At 41.7% G+C, this 23,670-nt stretch overlaps 1 protein-coding gene across 1 annotated transcript in view; it reads left to right on the top strand.

The window, feature by feature from the left end:
- psmd1 (proteasome 26S subunit, non-ATPase 1) overlaps positions 1-19,511 on the top strand; it is a 101,170-nt gene extending 81,659 nt beyond the window's left edge. The window contains exons 20-25 of the mRNA XM_043702385.1: positions 9,787-9,956; positions 10,995-11,087; positions 13,440-13,535; positions 13,680-13,835; positions 18,277-18,428; positions 19,284-19,511. Of these exons, the coding sequence (XP_043558320.1) occupies positions 9,787-9,956; positions 10,995-11,087; positions 13,440-13,535; positions 13,680-13,835; positions 18,277-18,423 (662 nt within the window). The 3' untranslated portion in view covers positions 18,424-18,428; positions 19,284-19,511. The remainder of the gene's footprint in view (positions 1-9,786; positions 9,957-10,994; positions 11,088-13,439; positions 13,536-13,679; positions 13,836-18,276; positions 18,429-19,283) is intronic.
- Positions 19,512-23,670: the final 4,159 nt, after the last annotated feature.

Genomic DNA, 23,670 nt, shown 5'->3' with positions numbered 1-23,670 from the left:
TCATTGAAATGACAGCAACTGTATGACCTTGTCGTACCTGTCTGCTACTTTCACCCTAAAATTGGCTGAAAAAGCCAAGTGTATTCATGAGTGTGTGTGTGTGTGTGTGTGTGTGTGTAGAAAATGATTAATACTACTTAATAAATGCCCTAGCCCTGTAAGAATGATATTCTGTTTGGGGAAAAAAAATTGTTGTATTGTGATATTCCCTACAAGGCCCATGGGAATCACTAATTAATCTCCTTGTGGAGCTCATTGAGTTTGAGTTCCTTAGGTAACAGGCAATGGCCTATACAGCTGGAGCACAATGGTCGTGTCCCAACCTCTGGAATGGAAGGCCCGGGTTCAAGTCCCTTCTCCAAAAGTATCTAATTACATCTCTGAACAGGTTGATTAGAAAAATAGGTTAATAAAAAATTCATAAAGCAAATCCCTTAAAAAGCTGTTGTGACATGGTGGTAATGTCCCTACGTCTGAGCCAGGAGACCCATGTTCAAGTCCCACGTGCTCCAGATGTGTGTAATAACATCTCTGATTAGAAAGTACCCACAACTTGATTTGGATCCATCTTGCGGATAGTGTTCCTCCCTCGAACCAGAAGGCCCAGGTTTAAGTCTCATTTGCTCCAGAGGTATGTGATATCATCCCTGAATAGGTTGATTAGAAATATCTATAAAGTAGATTGAAGGGCCCTCATGGCACTGGCAGCCTACATCTGAGTCAGAAGACCTGGGTCCGAGTCCTAACTGCTCCAGACGTTGGTAGTAATATTTCTGAACAAGTTGATTCGAAAATATGTAGTATATCAAATGAAAATGATAAGCTGTTGTCGGGCTGTGGTAGTGTCCCTACATCGGATGACAGGAGGCTTGTATTCCAGAGATGTGTAATAACATCCCTGAACGGGTTGATTAAAAATATCTAAAAAGCAGATTAATTGTCTGTCCTTTGCTGGGACTGGCCAATGTACACCACAAGTAGTGACTCTCTTATGGTGTTTAACAATAAAAGATATTATTACGTGTATAATTTCTGATAAGCAAATCTGCATTTTCCAATCTTTATTTTGCTTTCTGCACAGCTTTGAAATCTATTGTCTGTCTTGCTCAGATTTCCTAGTTTGAACTCTGTAGGTCTGCCAGAGATAGGGCCTGAGGCAGGCAGATGAAACAAATAATAAACCTTTTGCAAGCATGGCAGTTTTTCAACTCCACTCCCGATACGGATGAGTTTTATCAGGGTAGCAAGAGGGTGTTCCTGGGAAATTGTCCAATCCATTCATAAGTATAATTAATCCATTCTTTTGAGAGCCATGTAGTGATCTTGGTGGGGTCACACAGGGCTCCTGGGTCAGGAGCACACCAGGAGTGTGAAGACAGGTACTTTGGGGGAGCCAGTCAGTTATGGTTGGCCAGCAAATTTAGCTGGGTGCATAAATGGGAGAACAGCTGAAAGGGGCATTTTGTCCTTGGTTTATTCTTGTATTTAGTGAACACAGATGGCTAAGAGAGTTGTCAGTCAGTGCAAGAGCAGTGCTGGCATTGTAGGGGCTAAGGGGAGAGCACTAGGCTACCGGACACAATTGGGAAGTTAGCTAAGCACCAGCAAGGCAGTGAATGGTGATAAGAGAAAAGCTCTCAGATTTTGGTTCCAGTGGCAATGTAGAGAATATACTATGTAAGAAGGGCAAAGCTCTAGCATTAGGAGGGCAGAGGAGAAGGATAAGATATATGAAGGAAACAGAAACCATGTGCTCAGCATAGACTGTATTACAAAGTTTCATCTGCCTTGAGATGGTTAGATATTTGTGCTCGTGTTATGAAAGAACCACATCTCTCACCACTGATGGCCATAAACCATTTTGCCTGTGGCCTCTTACAAGGCTGAGCTGCAGATCTTAGTAGCTTCTCACAAGCTGTAACATGCCACTACATCTTGTCAGGTTGCCGACTCTATTTGTCAGCTGCAACCTTGCTAACGTAGGAAGCAATAGGTTTTACCTCCTTCACTGGATTCCCCAGTTGCAGGGAGTCATTGTTTGCCCAGTCAAACTTTTCAACAGGAAGAACTTCCACTCCTCAATGTTCAGCTGATTTAGAACATAGAAGAATACAGTGCAGTACAGGCCCTTCGGCCCTCGATGTTGCACCGATCCAAGCCCACCTAACCTGCACTAGCCCACTATCCTCCATATGTCTATCCAAAATCACAGGTTTCCTCCTGTGTTTTTCTGGCATTGATTATGACTCCTTCATCCTTTGACAGTCCAAGCCACTGGACAGGGGTGGCACAGTGGCTCAGTAGTTAGCACTACTGCCTCACAGCGCCAGGGACCCAGGTCCAATTCCAGCCTTGGGCGACTGTGTATGTGGAGTTTGCACATTCTCCCTGTGTCTGCGTGGATTCTTCCAGGTGCTCCAGTTTCCTTCCATAATCCAAAGATGCGCAGGTTAGACAAATTGGCTATGCTAAATTACCTATAGTGTTCAGGGGTTTGTAGGTTAGGTGTATTAGTCAGGGGTAAATATAGGGAATGGATCTGAGTGGGTTATTCTTCGGTGGGTCAGTGTGGACTTGTTGGGTCAACTGGCCTGTTTCCACACTGTAGGGATTCTATGATACCGCCACCTGATCTCTGGATAAGTTTTCAGATACATGACATATCCCTTGAAGAGATAGCTGCTCGTCCTTCGATGGGGATCCTAACAGAGGCATGACAGTTAAAAAAGACCCTTGAGCAGGCCACCAGGCTTCTGAAGGTGCTCCTGTGGTCCTGGACTTGTTGGGTGATATCTTTGGGTGAGGTCTTTGTATCTGGATTTCAGAATCTGTGGAAAACCTGAGATCATGAGCAAAAGTCTTTGTGAACAGAAGCCTCTGCAGTGCTGAATCAAGGGTTATGGAGATAAGGCAGGAACAGGATACTGATTAAGGATGATCAGCCATGATCATATTGAATGGTGGTACAGGCTCAAAGGGCAGAATGGCCTACTCCTGCACCTATTGTCTATTGAATGTTTGCCATGTTGTTTTACAGACTGGAGTACAATCGATCTCTGTAATCTATGCTTTCCACTTTATATTCTTCTTCTAATCAGAAATGTCCATCTCACTTTCCTCAACTTACACATGGGCAATATTCCTGGTTTACCATTGCTTCCTGTTACCTGAAGATGATGGGAGTGCTCTTGCCCAATAGTTTTTGTGGGTAGTAAGAGTCCAGTTCACCTGTACATTCAAGAGAGAGAGAGGAGTTGCTGATAGTTTCTGTGGTAAATGTATTTTAGTAAGCAGCTGCAAGTATGGGTGCTAGCAGATTCTCAGCAACACCAAGGCTCTGTGCCTTTCTGAGAAGTCAGTAATTACTGTGAGGTGCATATTCTTCTGGCTCAGTGGGCGGCACGGTGGCACAGTGGTTAGCACTGCTGCCTCACAGCGCCAGAGACCCGGGTTCAATTCCCGACTCAGGCGACTGTGTGGAGTTTGCACATTCTCCCCGTGTCTGCGTGGGTTTCCTCCGGGTGCTCTGGTTTCCTCCCACAATCACAAAGATGTGCGGGTCAGGTGAATTGGCCATGCTAAATTGCCCGTAGTGTTAGATTAAAGGGGTAAATGTAGGGGTATGGGTGGGTTGCGCTTCGGCGGGTCGGTGTGGACTTTTTGGGCCGAAGGGCCTGTTTCCACACTGTAAGTAATCTAATCTAATCTAATCTAAAGAGCAAAATATGGCCTGGGGTTTCCAGCTGGAGTGTCGAGCTTCTCTTTATAGGTGAAATGCTCCATCCTAAGTTGCATCCTGGTGAATCTCCTCTCCACCCACTTTGGACCCACTTTGGTATAATCACATCCTTCCAATAGTGCAGTGATTAGAACAGCACACAGTACTCCAGCTGTGGCCTAACCAAAGTCTTGTACAGTTTCATCACAATAATTGTGTTCTTATAATCTATGCCTCGCCTGATAAAGGTAAGCGTCCTGTATACCATCTTAACTATCCTATTAACCTGTCTTGCTGCCTTTTAAGAGATCTGAGGACAACGAACCCAACATTTCTCAGTTCCTCTGAGCTTCCGAGTATCATCCTGCCATTATTTGAGTACTCCCTTGTCTTGTTCCTGTTTCAAAAGTGCATTGCATCACATTTAACAGGGTTAAATTTCTCTGCTGTCTGATCAATCCATTTATATCCTTCTGTAAGCTACAACCTTCTTCCTTGCTTTCAATCACCCCAGCCAATTTTCATGTCATCTGAAAACTAACTTACCCATCTCACATTTCCTTCTAGATTGTTTATATGTATTATGAACATTAAGGGACCCAGCACTGATCCCTGTAGTATGCCACAGGACACTTGGCCTACTGTCACGCAAACAACATTCCACCACCAGTGTGTCTGCAGTTTTGGATCCAACTTGCCAAGTTACCCTGAGACCCCCTTTCTTTTATCTCCTCTATCAGGCTTCTATGCAGGGCCGTGTTAAACACTTTGCTGGAATCCATATAAGCTACATCATCTGTGCCCCTTTGTCTACACATCTGGTAACTTCAAAAAATTCAAGCAAATTTTTTAGGCATGATCTGCCTCTAACAAAATGATGCTGACTATCCTTGATTAGAATTTTTCCTCATCACTAATATGAGACTCTCATAATTCCCTTGTCTATCTCTATCACGCTTCTTGAAAAGTGGAACTACGTTAGTTGTCCTTAAGTCCTCATGCACCTCCCCATTGCCAGAGAGGAAGTCATAATTTGAATCCGAGCGCCTGTAATTTCCTTCCTTGTCTCCTACAGCGGCCTGGGGTACAACTCCTCCAGACCTTGAGGTTTGGTCCACTTTTAAGATTCCAAAAATTCCAAGACTCTACTCCTCACTCCCTGTGTAAAACCACTCAAGAACCTACTTGGTCAATAAGCCTAATTATGCCTGTCCTTCTGTGTCATGTCACAGATCCCTCCAGAGTATGCCATGGTGGAAAAGATGCCACATTCCAAGAAATCTCACGTAACAAGCTCATAAAATATCTGTAGACAGCTGTTAGGGAGGTCAATATTAATTGATGTTCCTTCACCACTGAGATCAACGTCTAATTTTAAAGATTAGGAATGTACAGACAATTTTCTATATTTTCTCAAGCTATAAGAATGCCATGCCTATTATTGAATTTGTCACTTGGGTGAACATATCATTTAATTGGTGAATGCTTTTTCATTGACTTGACAATTTTAGTTTTTATTGTCCTTCAATAATTCAAGAAGACCCACCTGACCTTCACTATTGCTCTGCCTTGTTACTTGTCTCCAGTTCCAGCTAACAATTGCTCTTTATGACAAAGAGCCCAATTTATCAGCCACCACTGCCTCCTTACAATGAACAATTTTAATTGTCTTATTGATCTCTCTCACCATTCTTTGTGGCCAGTGAGCGGTTGTGTTGCCATTCCATTTTATTCCACCCATCATTGTCCATTGGAATGTCAGCTGATAACAATCACTGCTCCTCAGTTTGTTCCTTGTAAAATATCCAATCATCAATAAATGCCTCCCAAAAGTTTAACGCACAAGATTGTATTGAAATTATAGTTTAATGGAATCTTGACTCATGACTGGCAACATCGTACATGCAATTGAAGCATTGTTAGCCTTGTTACAACCTTACCTCTTATCATGTGAAATCTCCTACCCATTTTCACTACAACCCCCGAATCTCCTAATTCACATGACCTTGCTATTCCATAGAATATCATAGAATCCCTACAGGGTGGAAAGTGACTATTTTGGCCCAACAAGTCCACACTGACCCAAATAGTATCCCACCCAGACCCATTCCCCTACCCTTTCCATGACTAACATATCACTGAATGTGACAGACAATTTGGTCTGGCCAATTCACTTAACCTGTGCATCTTTGGACTGTGGGAGGAAACCGGAGCTCCCAGAGGAAACTCGCACAAACACGGAGGTAATGTACAAACTCCACACAGTCATCCGAGGCTGAAATCGAACCCGGGTCCCTGGTGCTATGAGGCACCAGTGCTAACCACTGAGCCACCGTGCCACCTATCAGTTTAATCATAATCTAGGTCCTTTTTGATAATTTTCTTGTATCTCTTTCTATTTGTGTCAGCCCTACCCCACACACTTTGACATCCATCCCTGGAAGTAAACTTCCCAAGATTTCCATGACAGAAAGTAAGCAGCCTTACTTTCCATCAATCTAAATCTGTGGTTGTTCTGAAAAGGACTTAGACCATGAAATACTTTGAGGTGTAATTACGCTTGTAATGTGGGAAGTGCTGTAGTCATTTTACACATAGTTAACTCCCATTGTCGGCATATAATCTGATTTAGATTTTGGCTGAGGGGTAAATGTTTGCCAGCACACTGGTGCAGTTCCTCAGTTCTTTGACTTGATAATTTACATTCATCTAAGAATGCACACAGACCTTGATTTCATGTCTTTTTTAAACCATGTTATAAATCCTCTTCATTGGCTGGCAATCACTAGGTTTGCCTGTATTTCTTGTGCTTTTCCAGCACCACTCTTATCTGGACTCTGATTTGCAGCATCTGCAGTCCTCACTTTTGCCCTGCAATCAGCTAAAGGGCTTGTTATAATTGTTTATTGCTACCCCTTGATCCTAAACATAGAAATCAAGTGTTTGGGTTCTCAAAAAATGAAAATATATTTGAATGCAGTTGATAACTGCTGCAAGGTTCACCTTAATAGGTTAGCTTAAGGTTGAGTTGCTTCAGGGGCTTTTAAGGTCTTCATACTCTTAAGGTTTCGAAGCTGCCTCAGTCACAGCCATTCTGTTAATATCCAATACTTGAATGAAATATTTACTATTGGAAGATCTAGTGTTTACCTTGAAATCATCTTGCATGCTGAATTTAAGTTACATTAATTTTTATCTGGAGTCCTGTGCACAATATTGGTCTGCTCATTTAAGAAAGGGTGTAAATGTTTGCTAGGTTGTATCTGCTGAAGTTTAGAAGATTAAGAGCCAACTTGGTTAAAACACATGAAATCTTGAGAGGTCTTGACAGAAGAAAGATGTTTCTACTTGTAGGAGAGCATATAACATGGGATCTATTTCATAACAAGTGATCACTGAAACAGATGAAAACCTTTTTCTCAGAAGGCTCCTTGAATATTTGTAAGGCAGAAGTAGATAGATTCTTGATAAATAAGGGGATAAAAGATTATGGGGGCAGATATATTCCAATGAGCCATGATCTTATTAAGTGATACAGGTTTAAGAGGTTGAGTGGGCAACTGCTTTTAATCTTGTATGTTCCTATGTTATATCTTTTGACACACAATAAAGAATATGATGATAATCTGATTGTTTTTGAACAAAATCCAAATTTGTAAATATAATTCCCAGAAAATAAAGTCATAGTCATAGAGATGTGCAGTACGGCAACAGACTCTTTCGTCCAACTCATCCATGCCGACCAGATATCCTAAGTTAAGCTAGTCCCATTTGCCAGCACTTGGCCCATATCCCTCTAAACCCTTCCTATTTATATATCTATCCAGATGCCTTTTAAATGTTGGAATTGTACCAGCTTCCACTACTACCTCTGGCAGCTCATTCTATACAGGTTACCCCTTAGGTCCCTTATAAATCTTTCCCCTTTCACCCTAAACCTATGCCCTCTAATTCTGGACTCCCCCCACCCCAGGGAAAAGACCATGTTTATTTATCCTATCCATGCCCCTCATAATTTTATAAATATCTATAAGGTCACCCCTCAGCCTCCGACGCTCCAGGGAAAACAGTCCCAATCTGTTCAGCCTCTCCCTATAGCTCAAGCCCTCCAACTCTGGCAACATCCTTTTCTGAACCCTTTCAAGTTTCACAACATCCTTCCTACAGGAGGGAGACCAGCATTGCTCACAATATTCCAAAAGTGGCTAACCAATATCCTGTACAGCTGCAACATGACCTCGCAACTCCTTTATTTAATGGTCTGATCAGAAAGCATACCGAACTCCACCTTCACTATACTATCTACATGCAACTCCACTTTTAAGGAACTATGAACCTGCACTCCACACCTGAACCTGTTTGTTCAGCAACACTCCCCAGGACCTTGGCATTAAGTGTATAAATCCTGCCCTGATTTGCCTTTCCAAAATGCAGCACTTCTCATTTACATAAATTAAACTCCTGTGCTAGAATAAATCAGAGTTTGAAAATTCTGAGACTATGCAGAAACTAGTTTGAAGTCTGAGAAACAAATTAAAAGCATTGCTTTTTTCTACTCATAGATCATGCTTGGTCGGTTTTGTCCAGCAACCAAAGTATTGTAATAAAGCTGAACTGAATATGCTTTACTTGATCAGTGTGTTTTGATACAAAAACATCCATGTGCACGCCAGTACCTTTATTCTTGTCTTGCATCCTTAAGATCATTCAAATCAATAATTGTGCTTTACTGCAAAGTTATGAGAGAGAGGATTTATAATAATCTCGATAGGAATCAGTTGATTAGGGATAGTCAACACAGTTTCATAAAGGTTGTGCCTTACAAATCTTTATTGAGTTCTTTGAAAAGGTGACCAAACAGGTGGATGAGAGTAAAACCATTGATGTGGTGTATATGGATTTCAGTAAGGTGTTTGAAATGATTCCCCATGGTAGGCTACTGCACAAAATACGGAAGCATGGGATTGAAGGTGATTTAGCAGTTTGGATCAGAAATTGACTAGCTGAAAGAAGGCAGCGGATGGTGGTTGATGGGAAATGTTCATCCTCGAGTTCAATTGCTAAGTGGTGTGCCGCAAGGATCTGTTTTGAGTCCACTGCTGTCTGTCATTTTTATAAACAACCAGGATGAGGGCTTAGAAGGATGGGTTAGTAAATTTGCGGATGACACTAGGATTGCTACAGTTGTAGATAGTGCAGAAGGATGTTGTAGATTAGAGAGGGACATAAATAAGCTGCAGAGTTGGGCTGAGAGGTGGCAAATGATGTTTAATGAAGAAAAGTGTGAGGTGATTCACTTTGGAAGGAGTAACGGGAATGCAGAGTACTGGGTGAAAGATAAGATTCTTGGTAATGTAGCAAAGAAATCTTGATGTCCATGTGCATAGATCCCTCAAAGTTGTCACCCAGGTTGATAGGGCTATCATGAAGGCATATGGTGTGTTAGCATTTATTAGTAGAGGGATTAAGTTTCAGAACCATGAGGTCATGCTGCAGTTTACAAAGCTCTAGTGTGGCCGCACTTTGAGTATTGTGTACCGTTCTGGTCATTGCATTATAGGAAGACTGTGGAAGCTCTGGAAAGGGTTCAGAGGAGATTTACTAGGATGTTGCCTGGTACGGAGGGAAAGTCTTAGGAAGAAAGGCTGAGGGACTTGAGGCTGTTTTGGTTAGAGAAAAGAAGGTTGAGAAGTGACTTAATTGAGACATAAGATAATCAGAGGGTTAGATCGGCTGGACAGTGAGAGCCTAACTCCTTAAATGGCTAGCATGAGGGGACATAGCTTTAAATTGAGGGGTAATAGATATAGGACAGATGTCAAAGGTAGTTTCTTTACTCGGAGAGTAGTAGGGATGTGGAACGCACTGCCTGCAGCAGTTGTGGACTTGCTAACTTTAAGGGCATTTAAATGGTCATTGGATAGGCATATGGACGAGAATGGAATAGCGTTGATTAGTTGGGATTCCGATTTGATTTCACAGGTCGGCGCAACATCGAGGGCCAAAAGGCCTGTAGTGCGCTGTAATGTTCTGTGTTCTAATGTAAACTTTTCTCCTTTTTTTTGTAGGTGGACGCAACATGACCATTTCACTCCAGTCACGGACAGGTCACACCCATATGCCCTCAGTGGTTGGGGTGCTGGTATTTACCCAGTTCTGGTTCTGGTTTCCTCATTCACACTTCTTGTCTCTGGCCTTTACTCCAACTGCAGTCATTGGGCTTAACAAGGATCTCAAGGTAACTTAATTGTTTTGTTAACATCTGTTTTTCATTCCTTGCTACCCTATACAGCTATTTTCAATTTTATTTTCATCCCATTTACTTACTGTTGCACTTGTTCATAAATTTGTTTGTGGTGATGATATGATAGATCTATGTTTCTTCTGGTTCAGCCTCAAAAGGTGTATGCTACTCTGCTAAGTTAGCATCAACATGCTTACTCAGTCATAAGCTGGCTGTTTTGTCTTGTCTTCTGAAGCTGAGGTGGTAGGTCAATTAAGAGCTAGTGAAATTTTCTGAACTCTTCAGTTAGCAACAATCTGGCAGTACATTATTTTTCAGCAACAGAAAGGAGAAGCAATTACATTCATTTCAAAAGAAAATTAATTTGGATATTATTAAATAAGATTACATGCAGACCATTGGTTGTAATTTGAAATTAGTAAGGTACAAATGTATGACAAAAAATAGTTAATATTATTCAGCCTTGGGATTCTACAGAAGTTTCGGCAGCATGTAGTAAAAGACTCAAAATACAATTATGTGGTGTTCCAATACAAATGATTGAAGACTAAGAAGTACAGAAGGAGGTAGTTAAATACCCATTAGTGTCAGCTGTGGCTGTAATGGAACACTCATCTCTGATTGTAGATTCAACTCAGATTCCCGGGATTTACCGCGCAATTTATTCTGATGCAGAGAGATTGCTAGAGGTAGTCTTTTTCAGATAAAACAGTAAGTTAGGTTCTGTTTGTGTTCTCAGGTGGATGTAAATATCTCATGAAACCTCAAGCATTGTTTAGAGTAAATTATGTGCTGACATTTCCTGCATTACAACAATAACTATGCGTCAGATACGCTTAATTGGCTAATGCACTTTGGAACATTCTTGGGTGTGTGAATGTGCTATATATATATATGCAAATCTGTTTTTCTTCAAAGTAGTTGAACTTGGGAAAAGTAGTTGTTCCAACATATTTAAACATTCATTCTACCCTTACTTATACAGCTTTTTCAATTCTTTCTGAATATGTGTATGATATTCTTTGTTCACAGATGCCTAAAGTTCAGTATCGTTCAAATTGTAAGCCATCAACATTTGCCTATCCTGCTCCCCTGGAAGTTCCTAAAGAGAAAGAAAAAGAAAAGGTTTATTTTACATACCATTTCCATTCAAATCAAGATGCAAGGCAAACCTTCTGTAATCCATTTGTATAATTAGAGGAGAATTGAAGACTATATTGATTGTGGAGATTTAAGTACTTTTGTTTTTTCATGTAATTCTTGTTCCCTTGTTATTAAGTATGAAAACCTGTTAATGCATTTTCTTTCAATTTAATGGACTTGAATTTGCATTATGAATTTTATTGAGCTTTGAAATAGGAAAAGTGAAATATTCAAGTCTTTCTGTCCACAACATCTGTAACTCAGTGGATTGATTTAAGCATGAATGCTTAATCAATCTTGCCATTGTCAAAGCAGTCACGTTGTAGCTAGAAACTGAAGAACGAAAATATTTATTCTTTGAGGAACGGTACATACGAGCAGACTGTTCGGCCCACTCAAACTTGCTCTGCCATTTGATAAGATCATGGCTGACCTGAGTGGCCTCAACTTTATTTTCCTATCTACTTCCTATCAATTTCCTGTCACCTTTGACATTCTTGTTAATCAAATAGCTATCTAAATTAGACTTAAAAATACTCAGTTACTCTGCCTCCACTGATCTTCTGGGAAGAGAATTTCACTAACTGCTTTCTGAGAGGAAGTATTTCTTCTAATCACCATCTTAATTTTTAAACTGAGCACCCTGGTTCTTCAACTAGGAGAAACTGATGAGGAGCTTGTGCCCGAGGCGTCAATTCTCCTGCTCCTTGGATGCTGCCTGGCCTGCTGTGCTTTTCCTGCGCCACAATCTCCATCCTGGTTCTTGTCTCACCCACAAGGCAAAGCATCTTCTCAGCATCCAATCTCCCAAGTGACTTCAGTATCTTTATATGTTGCAATACAATCACTCTTATTCTTTTAAACTCCAGTGAACACAAAGTCAACTTGTCCAGCTTTTCTACATCAGGCAACTACTTCAACACAGGAATTAAGTATACCTTCTCTGATTTGAAGTTCAATCCTTTTTTAAATAAGGAGATCTAATCTGTACCTTAATTGTAGCAAAAGATTGTAATAAGATGGATGTCACCTCAGCCATTTTTCATCTCAGCCCATGTTCAGTTCTATTAGAATGAGCAGGTGGCCAGTAAAAGCTACCTGTTTGTGTTGTCACCCAACACAATTTTGACCTTGCAGTTTTCAGAAGTTGCAGAGCAAGAATATCTCAACCATTGACAGCTGCTCTATTGTTTCAGTAGTTTTTAGATGACCTATAGCTGCTGTTGTTTTGGTTGTCCTCTTGAAATTTAACTTTGAGTTCTAAAATTTTTACAGTCTTAAATCTTTCTACAAGTATTTTGCAAATACAGAGATGTACAGCATAGAAACTGACCTTTCAGTCCAACTTGTCCATGCCAATCAGATATTTTCCATTAATCTAGTCCTATTTACCAGATTTTGGCCCTTCTCTTTCTCAACTCTTCCTATTCATATACTCCTCCATGTGCCCATTAAATGTTGCAACTGTACCAGCCTCCATTACTTCCTGTAGCAGCTCATTCCATACGCACACTACCCTCTCTGTGAAAACGTTGCCCCATGGATCCCTTTTATATCTTACCCCTCTCACCTTAAACCTATGGCCTCTAGTTTAGGACTCCCCTACCCTGGGGAAAAGACCTTGACTATTCACCCTGTCCATATCCCTCATCATTTTATAAACTTCTCGAAGATCACCCCTGCTGTCCTCCAATGCTTCAGGGAAAATAGCCCCACCCTATTCAACCTCTCCCTATAGCTCAAACCTTCCAACCCTGGCAACATCCTTGTAAATCTGATCTGAGCCCTTTCAAGTTTCCATTCACATACGGTGGCTTAGTGGTTAGCACTGCTGTCTCACAGTGCCAAGGACCGAGGTTCGATTCTGGCCTCTGGCGACTGTGTGGATTTTGCACAGTCTCCCCGCGTCTGCATGCGTTTCCTCCCACAGTCCAAAGATGTGCAGGTCAGGTGAATTGGCCAAGTTAATTTTCCCATAGTGTTAGGTGTATTAGTCAGGGGTAAATGTAGGGAAATGAGTCTGGGTGGGTTACTCTTCGGAGGGTCGGTGTGGACTTGTTGGGCCAAAGGGCCTGTTTCCACCTGTAGGGAATCTAACCTAAATCGTTCCTATGGCAGGGAGACCAGAATTGAACACGATATTCCAAAAGTAGCCTAACCAATGTCCTGAACAGCTCCAACTCCCACACTCATAATGCATTGACCAATAAAGGCAAGCATACCAAATGCCACCTTCCCTACTCTGTTTACCTGTGACTCAGCACTTCTGTTTCAGTTTCTAATTCTATGATTGTTAGGCTTGATCAGAAAACATATTCTCTGTTAAACCCTCAGGTTTCCACAGCTGTCCTGTCAATCACTGCCAAAGCAAAGAAGAAGGAGAAGGAAAAAGACAAGGGGAAAGAGAAAGAGGAGGAGAAAATGGAAGTTGTAAGTACAAACTGAGCACACATCACTCAATGATCTATTATTGTTTTGTTGCTTTTGAACAAGAATAAACTGACGCTTATATGAGGTTTACAGGGTCGTTTCAATACACTTATATGCTGCTTTCCCTTCTTTCATCATCTTTAGGAAGAGACTGAGAAAAAGGATGAAGATAAAGAGAAGGAAAAGAAAAAAGAGCCAGAGCCAAGTAGCCAGTTATTGGAGAACCCTGCCCGAGTAATGCCTGCACAACTTAAAGTCTTGGTTATGCCGGAGGGGTGCAGGTATCAACCTTTTAAACCTGTGAGTAATGTTTTTTTTTAAATTGCTGTCAGTTGGTGCAAAATACATAAATTAAGAGTCACTCTGCTTGATGATTGTAACAATTATAAAAACCGCTTTTGAATAAAGAATTTTGACTGAAAATATGGGATTAAAATTCAATTTAAATTATCACATCATCTGCCAATTGTACTCCTTGCCCATATTCAGTTTGATTAAATCAAACAGGTGGCTCATACAATATCACCTGCTTTGTATCAATTTTTACCATGCAGATTTCAATAGGTAAAACGCTCTGAAGATCTCAACCATTGACGTGTGTTCTGTTATTCAGTTGTATGGAACCCACTTTACCAATATCTACTATCACTGATATAATTGTAAACAGAGAATTTCCTGCAGTAACTTCTCTTATCATCCCCTGCTCCTTACCTCTGGAATTGTCCAAATTTCTATACTTGTCTCTCATTCTTGTTTCTCATCTACATGATTTTCATTAGCAACATCAAGATAACAAGTCACATTCCACAAGAATATTACAAACACCTCACTCTATCTTACTGCCACACCCTCAACTCCTGCACAAAATCAGACAATAATTTGGTATCTTTTTGAAACAGTTCAGTTAAGGGTCACTCAATTCTTTCCTCTAATGATGAAAGGTTAAATATATCGGGCCTGTACTCATTGGAGTTAGAAGAATGAGATGGTCTTTTTGAAATGAGATCTTGGGGGATTTGGTTGGATGGATACTAGGAGGATGTGTGCTGTTATGAGGAAGATAAAAGTAGGGGCATGTTTTAAGAATCAGCGGTCTCCTTCCAAAGAATTGAGATTAGGAGAATTTTTTTCGCTGGGACATACTAGTCTGTGGAATTCTCTTTCCCCAAAAGCAGTGATAATTAAGTATTTGGAATGTATTCAAGGGTGAATGAAAGAGATTTTCGATCAATATGGGATCTGAGGATAGACACAAAAGTGGATTTGAGACCACAATTAAAACAACCATGATCTTATTGAATGGCATAACAAGCTCAAGGGCCACATTGCATCGGATGCAGCAGTGGTGTCCTCTGCATCAGGGAGACAGGATGCCAACTTGTAGATCGTTTCAGAGAACATCTCTGGGACATCTGCACCAACTAACCCCACCACCCCGTGGCGGAACACTCAACTTCACCTCCCACTCCACCAAGGATATGCAAGTCCTGGGCCACTTCCATTGCCAAACCCTAACCACCCGACGCCTAGAGGAAGAATGCCTCATCTTCCGTCTTGGGACCCTGCAACCACATGGAATTAATGTAGATTTCACCGATTTCCTCATTTCCCCATCCCCCACCTTATCCCAGTCCCAAGCCTCCAATTCAGCACTGCCCTCTTGACCTATTCATCATCTTTCCCATCTATCCGCTCTACCCTCCTCTCCAACCTATCACCCCACCTTCAGCTACCCTCTTTCCCCCCCCACCTCCCTCCCATTTATCTTTCAGCCACCTGGCCCACAAGCTCATTCCTGATGACTGGCTTATGTCCGAAACATCGATTCTCCTGCTCCTCGGATGCTGCCTGACCTGCCGTGCTTTTCCTGCACCATAGTCTTGAAACAAGGCAATGGGCCAAGTGCTAGAAAATGGAATTAGAATAGTTAGGTGATTGATTCTGCACTGGTCAAGAACTATGGGCAGAAAAACCTCTTTTTCTATGCTGTAAATACCTATGACTCTCTGGACTAGGCATGTAGTTCTGGAATATGTCAGTGGAGTTATTTCCTGTTAAATTATTAACCAGTTAAGATCAGAGGAGTGAACATGTGGCTCAAGGACTGACTGAGAGGCCTTTGGAAAGTGGGGGCTGTACCCTTGGAATGATCTAAGCCTAAACTGTGTTGGGATTGTTCTTGAGTGCCGCATAACTAGGGAAGTAGAAAGGGTCTGTATCTTAATACATGCATATACAGTAGCATGTAACAAAACAGATGAACAGAGGGCACAAATAAGTGTGATGGTTGCAGGATGACACTAATTGGGAACTGAATATTGAAGGGTATTTAGGAAACTAGGAAGATTTTAAAAAAAAGAGAGATGAGGCTGTGTTAATTAATAATGGTATTAGCTTAATAAACACTGGATGACCTAAATTCAGGAAACCAGGATGTAGAACGTTTGGTTAAAGATGAGAAATGATAAAGACAAGAAGTCATTTGTGGGAGTGGTGAGAAAGTCTCTTAACAGTAACCACACTATAGGCTGGAGTATAAAGGAACGAAAATCAGGACCCTGTCAGAAAGGTACAGTAATAATTATAGGGAGTTTTAAACTATGTTAAACTGAAAGTATCAGGTGGACAAAAGTAGCCAAGGTGTGGTGTTCATAAAATGCCTTTGGGATAGTTTCTTAGAACAGGACATCTTTGAGCAAGTAATACTAGACCTTGTATTGTTCAAGAGATAGGATTAATTAATTACCTCTGTAGAAATGCCCCTTTGTAGCAGCAATCATAATATAATTGATTGAATTTTGCATTGAGTTTGAGGGGAAGAAGACTGGGACTAAGACTAGTATTTTAAACTTAAATAAGGCAATTATAAGGGCATGAAAGCAGAGCAAGCTAAAGTGAACTGCCATATTATGTTAAAAGGTAGATCAATAGTGATGTAGAAGCACATAATGAAGGGGATGTTTCGAATACACAGAATTGAAACATTTCACAAGAAAGACAAATTGGAAGGGCAGGACCCACCATCTGTGGTTGTTTTAAGGATTAATACTGACTAGGTACTGCCTTTCTTTGAAATAGTGTAATAGGATCTTTTATGTTCACCCAAGAGGGAAGATAAGGACCTTGGCTTAAAATCTCATCACTTTGAGTTAACTTTTCAGATTTGTAGTGTTGGTGCGGTTTTATTGTTTTTTGGTGCTGGGCTAATTACCAATATGCTGAAAATGTGTTGCTGGAAAAGCGCAGCAGGTCAGGCAGCATCCAAGGAGCAGGAGAATCGACGTTTCGGGCATGAGCCCTTCAGGAGTTCCTGAATTTAGGTCATCCAGTGTCTATAATTACCAATATGCACTGTAATTCTTAATGTGTGGTTGCATGACCTTCTCAGATCTTTTGAGTAGAATAAAGAAAAATATGCGTGCTGAGTTGTAAATGGAGATATTTAACAAAAACCTTGCTGGAAAGATCAGTTGGAGTGCCACAAGGATCAGTGCTGGGTCATTTATATAAATGATTTGGATGTGAACGTAGGAGCTATAATTAGTAAGTTTGCAGATGACACCAAAATTAGAGGTGTGCAATGGACAGCAAAGAAGGTTACCTCAGATTACAATGGGATCTTGATCAGATGGGCCAATGGGCTGAGAAGTGGCAGATGCAGTTTAATTTAGATAAATGCAAGGTGTTGCACTTTGGGAAAGCAAATCTTAGCAGGGCTTATACACTTAATGGTAAGGCCCGAGGGAGTGTTGCTGAACAAAGAGACTTTGGAGTGCAGGTTCATAGCTCCTTGAAAGTAGAGTTGCAGATAAGATAGAGAAGAAGGCGTTTGATATGCTTTCCTTTATCGGTCGGATTATTGAGTATAGATGTTGGGAGGTCATGTTACGGTTGGTTAGGCCACTTTTGGAATATTGTGTGCAGTTCTGGTCGCCTTCCTTTTGGAAGGATGTTGTGAAACTTGAAAGGGTTCTGAAAAGATTTACAAGGATGTTGCCAGGGTTGGAGGATTTGAGCTAAAGGGAGAGGTTGAACAGTCTGGAGCTGTTTTCCCTGGAGCGTCAGAGGCTGAGGGGTGACCTTATAGAAGTTTATAAAATCATGAGGGGCATGGATAGATAGGATCTTTTCCCTGGGGCAGGGACGTCCAGAACTAGAGGGCATAGATTTAGGATGAGAGGAAAAATGTACAAGAGACCTAAGGAGCAGCTTGTTCACATAAAGGGTGGTGCATGTATGGAATGAGCTGCCAGAGGAAGTGGCGGAGGCTGGTACAATTGTAACATTTAAAAGGAATCTGGATGGGTATATGAATAGGAAGGGTTTAGGGGGATATGGGCTGGCTGCTGGCAAGTGGAACTATATTAGGTTGGGATATCTGGTCGACATGGATGAGTTGGACCAAAGGGTCTGTTTCTGTGCTGTACATCTCTATGACTCTATGTTGGAGACTACTGATCAAACTATCAATTTGGTGAAAAGCTTTGTGAATTTATTACTTTTGTATTCATGGGCAATGAAGGCTGACCTGGTCCCCTTATTGATATTGAAGATATGATTCAGTCTTATTGTAAATTGCATTACATATCCTCATCCAGCAGTGTGAATCATTGCATAAGTTTATTTTCACTTTTGAAATTCTGCAAAATGACGATTTTTAGATTTTTCTTCTAAAAAAAAATGTCACTTCTTCATGAGTTTTGTTGCTCTGGGATTAATGTGACAAAAATCTATTTTGCAGCTGTCAATTGGAGGGATTATAATTCTAAAGGATACCAGTGAAGACACAGAGGAGCTTGTGGAACCTGTTGCTGCGCATGGACCCAAAATTGAGGAAGAAGAAGAAGAACCGGAACCACCAGAGCCATTTGAATACATTGATGATTAAGCAAAGTAGGTGTTAGAATTTGGCAAACATTCTTCTGATCTTTTCCTCATTATGACAACACTCAAGCACAGAATTGTTAAGTTGCTGGAGGATACCTTCTAATTTGTTTAAAACTTCCAGCCTCTAAGACTATACAATTTAACCTAAATTTATTTTCTCTTCAGCAAACCTCTATAATCATCCCACCTCCATCCTCAGCTCAATGAGTTGCAGTTAGGAGGTCTTTTTTTTTCATCTATATAAATGTGTAGACAGTACAGTTTTGTCAGGGGAGTATTGAAAAACATCAATTCCACCATATTGGGACATTCACGCATTTGAACTTGTTGGCTAGAAACAATGGATGCCACTCAGGGGTAGGAAGTGAAACTTGCCGGTGCTCTGTGCTGGCAAGCTCTCCAGTTTTGCTTGAGTAAATTCTCAGCAGTAGTCCCAGTTTAGAAACCTTGCTGTTATGTATCCAAACTCTCCCATGTGACAATGTCCATGTGATGAGATTATACATAACATAAGATAAATGAATAAAGGATTTCTCAATAGCTTGTTTTTGGGAATCTTTAGAAAACCAGCAACACGACAAAAAAAAGATAAATCTGGATTTGTAGTTATTTTAATGACCATGCTCATCCAACATCCAGTTCCATGTTTCATCACGTGGAACACTTAACAGTTTCATTGTCATAAGGAATGAAGAGAATTTGGCTGAAAGTTGTTTCTGATTTTACTATTTATTAAAAAAAGTACTTCTAAGATGGCATGAAGACTGATTTAGGTTGAAAATTCACAAAACTAAACAAAATATTTTTGCAATGAAGTCTCTGCAAGGCTCATTATATTTATTTCCTATTATTCTTCCACAGAGTTGTATATGGAAATTCAGAAGATCCGCTCACCTTGTTCCAACACTTTAGTTTTATTGAAGATGTCCATTCAAGGCGTGTAATCCACAACCTGTTTCTGCAGAATGGGCTGCAGCAATTTCACATTTGTCACAGTGACCCTCAATACAGCTGCAATAGATTTATTACATGTTATAAAAGTTGGAAATGTTTTAATGATCTCAATAAACCACTTTCATGTAGAAGAAACTTCTGCCGAGTTTAATTCTGCTATTGGCCCTTCAGTTTCCTGGATAGAGTCGAAGTTCAATCCCATTTGCAACTTCTCAGATCATGAAACGGTCCTTGCCCACATGCAGCAAGACCTGGGCAACTTTCAGACTTGGGCTGATTGGTGGTGGGTAACATTTGTGTCTCAAATGCCAGTCAATGACCATGTTGAATAAAAGTGAATTTGGCCACCTTCCCAGGGCATTCAAAAGGATTACCATTGCCGACCACCAACCCTCAACCATTAGCATCCTGCAGAACTATATCTGGACCAGCCTTTAAATACGGTAGTTACAAGAATAGTGTATAAAAACTGGATTTTCTGTGATTAATAGTCATCTCCTGACTCCCAGAATCTTTTCAATATCTAGAAGGCATAAGTCAGGAGTATCATGGAATATGCTAAAAAGCCTAGATGAGTGCAACTCTCAACCAGATTCAAGAAACTTGGCATAAGCTGGGACAAAGCAATCCATCTTATCAGCATCCCATCCACAAATTTGAACATTTATGCCTTCCACTAACAATATATTTTGACAGCAGAATCCCAGAGCTCTTTCCATAACAGTACTCTAAGTGTATCAACATCACATGAACTGTAACAATTCAAGGAGGTGGTTGACCATTACTTTCTTGACAGTAATTAGGGATAGGTAACAATTATTGGCCTTGCCTGTGATGTCCATATCCCATGGAAGAATTGAGGGGAAATAAAAATCAGATTCTGTTTTTTTTTTAAAATGAGACTGATGTTACAAGTAATTAATCTTAAATAAGGACTCCTTTGTGCCACTACTCTTATGCATCCTGGAAAAACAATCGGTTCACTCTGAAAACAGAAGCAAAATGAACAATGTGTGTGGTATCCGAACAAAGGTTCCCTTTTTATCAATCCCCGGAAGACTTTTCAGTAAATGTATCATCAGTCAAGGTTCTGAGTTAAAGGAGTTAGAAATGTCCCATCTTAAGTCCATAACTGAACAGTGCTGGCTGTCCTCAGCCAGGGTAGCAGTAAAATTTTGTTACATTTGCCTTCAAAAAGGTCCTCATTTTACACTGTAATCCATTGATTCTTAGTGGTAACTCTGTGTGGGTGTGTTACAGCTTTCTGGATTCAGTTATGAATTTTCTCTATCTGCCTGTCAATTCTAGCCTTATGAATGATGGTGATTTAAGCTAGCTCTTCAAGAGCTGCAGTTACTGTGAAATCATGATGCAGCAAGTTCAGGAGATTGGGACAAAGCCTGCATGTGGAAAACGTATGAAAATCAGATAGCCATTCTTGAAATAGAATAAGTTCCTAATTTATTGAGAGATCAAATAGAAATGCATGTTAGTTATCTTATTTTTCAATGTTATTCAAAAACATTGTGAGGGCTACAAAGACAGGAGCACTCTTTATGCTTCAATGGAATAGAAAGATATGTCACAAAACAAAGCATCCCACCCTCTCCCCATACACCTTGATGCCTTTAACATCTAGAAATCTATTTCATTCTTGTGTATTCAGTGACTTAGTCTCTATTGCCTTACACTGTAGAGAATTCCACACGGTCAACACCTTCTGAGTGAAGAAATCTCTCTTCATATCAGTCTTAAGTGGGGAGAAAGTGAGGTCTGCAGATGCTGGAGATCAGAGCTGAAAATGTGTTGCTGGAAAAGCGCAGCAGGTCAGGCAGCATCCAGGGAACAGGAGAATCGACGTTTCGGGCATAAGCCCTTCTTCAGGAATGAGGAAAGTTTGTCCAGCAGACTAAGATAAAAGGTAGGGAGGAGGGACTTGGGGGAGGGGCGTCGGAAATGCGATAGGTGGAAAGAGGTCAAGGTGAGGGTGATAGGTCAGACTGGGGTGGGGGTGGAGAGGTCAGGAAGAAGATTGCAGGTTAGGAAGGCGGTGCTGAGTTCGATGAATTTGACTGAGACAAGGTGGGAAATGAGGAAACTGGTGAAATCAGAGTTCATCCCTTGTGGTTGGAGGGTTCCTAGGCGGAAGATGAGGCGCTCTTCCTCCAACCGTCGTGTTGTTGTGGTCTGGCGATGGAGGAGTCCAAAGACCTGCATATCCTTGGTGGAGTGGGAGGGGGAGTTGAAGTGTTGAGCCACAGGGTGGTTGGGTTGGTTGGTCCGGGTGTCCCAGAGGTGTTCTCTGAAACGCTCCGCAAGTACTTGATAGAGCAATACATCAATGAGCCCGTGAAGCCCAGAAAGAAACTAAATAAAACCCCACCATTTCCAGGATGAATGACTGAGTTCATATATGCCTTCATTGTATAACTTTCTGTTTGTTCAATGACAAGCAACATGTAGTCCATCCATAGTTATTTTTGCAGTCCTTGAATTTTTCTATTGCTGAATAAATCTTATCCTTATGATTGGATATTTGACATCTTTGGAGGATCCTACTTTCAAGGTCATTCTCACTGAGGAAAAGGTGGCAATGGGATATGGCACTAAAATGGCAAAGCACTGAGATTAGGCTTCAGGCAGCATATGATATCGGGGTGTGATGCAGTGAAGTCCGTCATGATGAACAACAGGTTGGAGCAATCCAGAGGTGGCATCTTTTCACCCTTCATCAGTTAGCTTTCAACATTTCAGATTTTAGTGGGCTTTGGTAAGGTTTTTAATTTTCCTGCTCTTCCATGATATCCAAGTATAGTCCCAATTTTGGAAAGTTGGCCTGGACGGTTCCTGCAATGCTTCTCCTTGATTGGCCCTGTTAACTTGGAAGACTTGGCCTATCTTCCCCAGGGACATTTGGTTATAAAAGGCTTAAACCTACTGAGGGTGTCCTGCCCAAGTGTAGGCTCAACCTCCTTGGTTTGGATTAGACTTCTGTAGGCTTTGGCATCACTGATTGGACCGAGAAGGACTGAGCACCTATGAAGTGTCCTGGGAAAATTTCTTTAGGGGTCATCTGTGTGGCCACTCCTTCCTATGGGTGCCTGTTGGAACTACCCTATCTGTAAGGGAAAAGGGCACCTGGATTGAGTAGGAGGTCCCCAACACCACCCACCCACCCCCACCCCTCGCGTTTTGCCATTGATGCTGATCACCTTTGGCTAGAGTAATGGAGTGCAGGGCACTGAGTATGCAGAACCCGGATATCCATGGCCTAAGTGAGTTTGTCCATGGAGACAGACAGACATATGCATGCCAGATTCTGGATTAGAGGTGCTGGAAAAGCACAGCAGTTCAGGCTGCATCCGAGGAGCAGTAAAATCGACGTTTTGGGCAAAAGCTCTTCATCAGGAATACAGGCAGAGTGCCTGAAGGGTGCAGAGATAAATGAGAGGACCGTGTGGGTGGGGAGAAAGTAGCATAGAGTACAATAGGTGAGTGGGGGTGGGAATGAAGGTGATAGGCCAGGGAGGAGGCGGAGTGGATAGGTGGAAAAGAAGATAGGACAAGTCATGGGGACAGTGCTGAGCTGGATGTTTGGAACTAGGGTGAGGTGGGGGGAGGGGAAATAAGGAAACTGTTGAAGTCCGCATTGATGCCCTGGGGTTGAAGTGTTCCGAGGCAGAAGATGAGGCGTTCTTCCTCCAGGCATCGGGCGGTGAGGGAGCGGCGGTGAAGGAGGCCCAGGACCTCCATGTCCTCGGCAGAGTGGGAGGGAGAGTGCCACAAGGCGGTGTGGTTGATTGGTGCAGGTGTCCCAGAGATGTTCCCTAAAGCGCTTCGTGAGGAGGCGTCCAGTCTCCCCAATGTAGAGGAGACCGCATCGGAAGTAACAGATACAATAAATGATATTGGTGGATGTGCAGGTGGTGAGGGAGGAGGTGTGGGCACAGGTTTTGCAATTCCTGCGATGGCAGGGAAGGTGCCAGGATGGGAGGGTGGGTTGTAAGGGAGGAGGGGGGGGGTGTGGACCTGACCAGGTAGTCACAGAGGGAACAGTCTTTGCGGAAGGCAGAAAACGGTGGGGAGAGAAATATATCCCTGGTGGTGGGGTCCGTTTGGAGGTGGCGGAAATGTTGGCAGATGATTTGGTTTATGCGAAGGTTGGTAGGGTGGAAGGTGAGCACCAGGGGGTTCTGTCCTTGTTACGGTTGGAGGGGTGGGGTCTGAGGGCAGAGGTGCGGGATGTAGACGAGATGCGTTGGAGGGCATCTTTAACCATGTGGGAAGGGAAATT

The sequence above is a fragment of the Chiloscyllium plagiosum genome, chromosome 13, assembly GCF_004010195.1.
Source record: "Chiloscyllium plagiosum isolate BGI_BamShark_2017 chromosome 13, ASM401019v2, whole genome shotgun sequence".
NCBI lineage: Eukaryota > Metazoa > Chordata > Chondrichthyes > Orectolobiformes > Hemiscylliidae > Chiloscyllium > Chiloscyllium plagiosum.
This window is presented reverse-complemented; position numbering and strand designations above follow the sequence as displayed.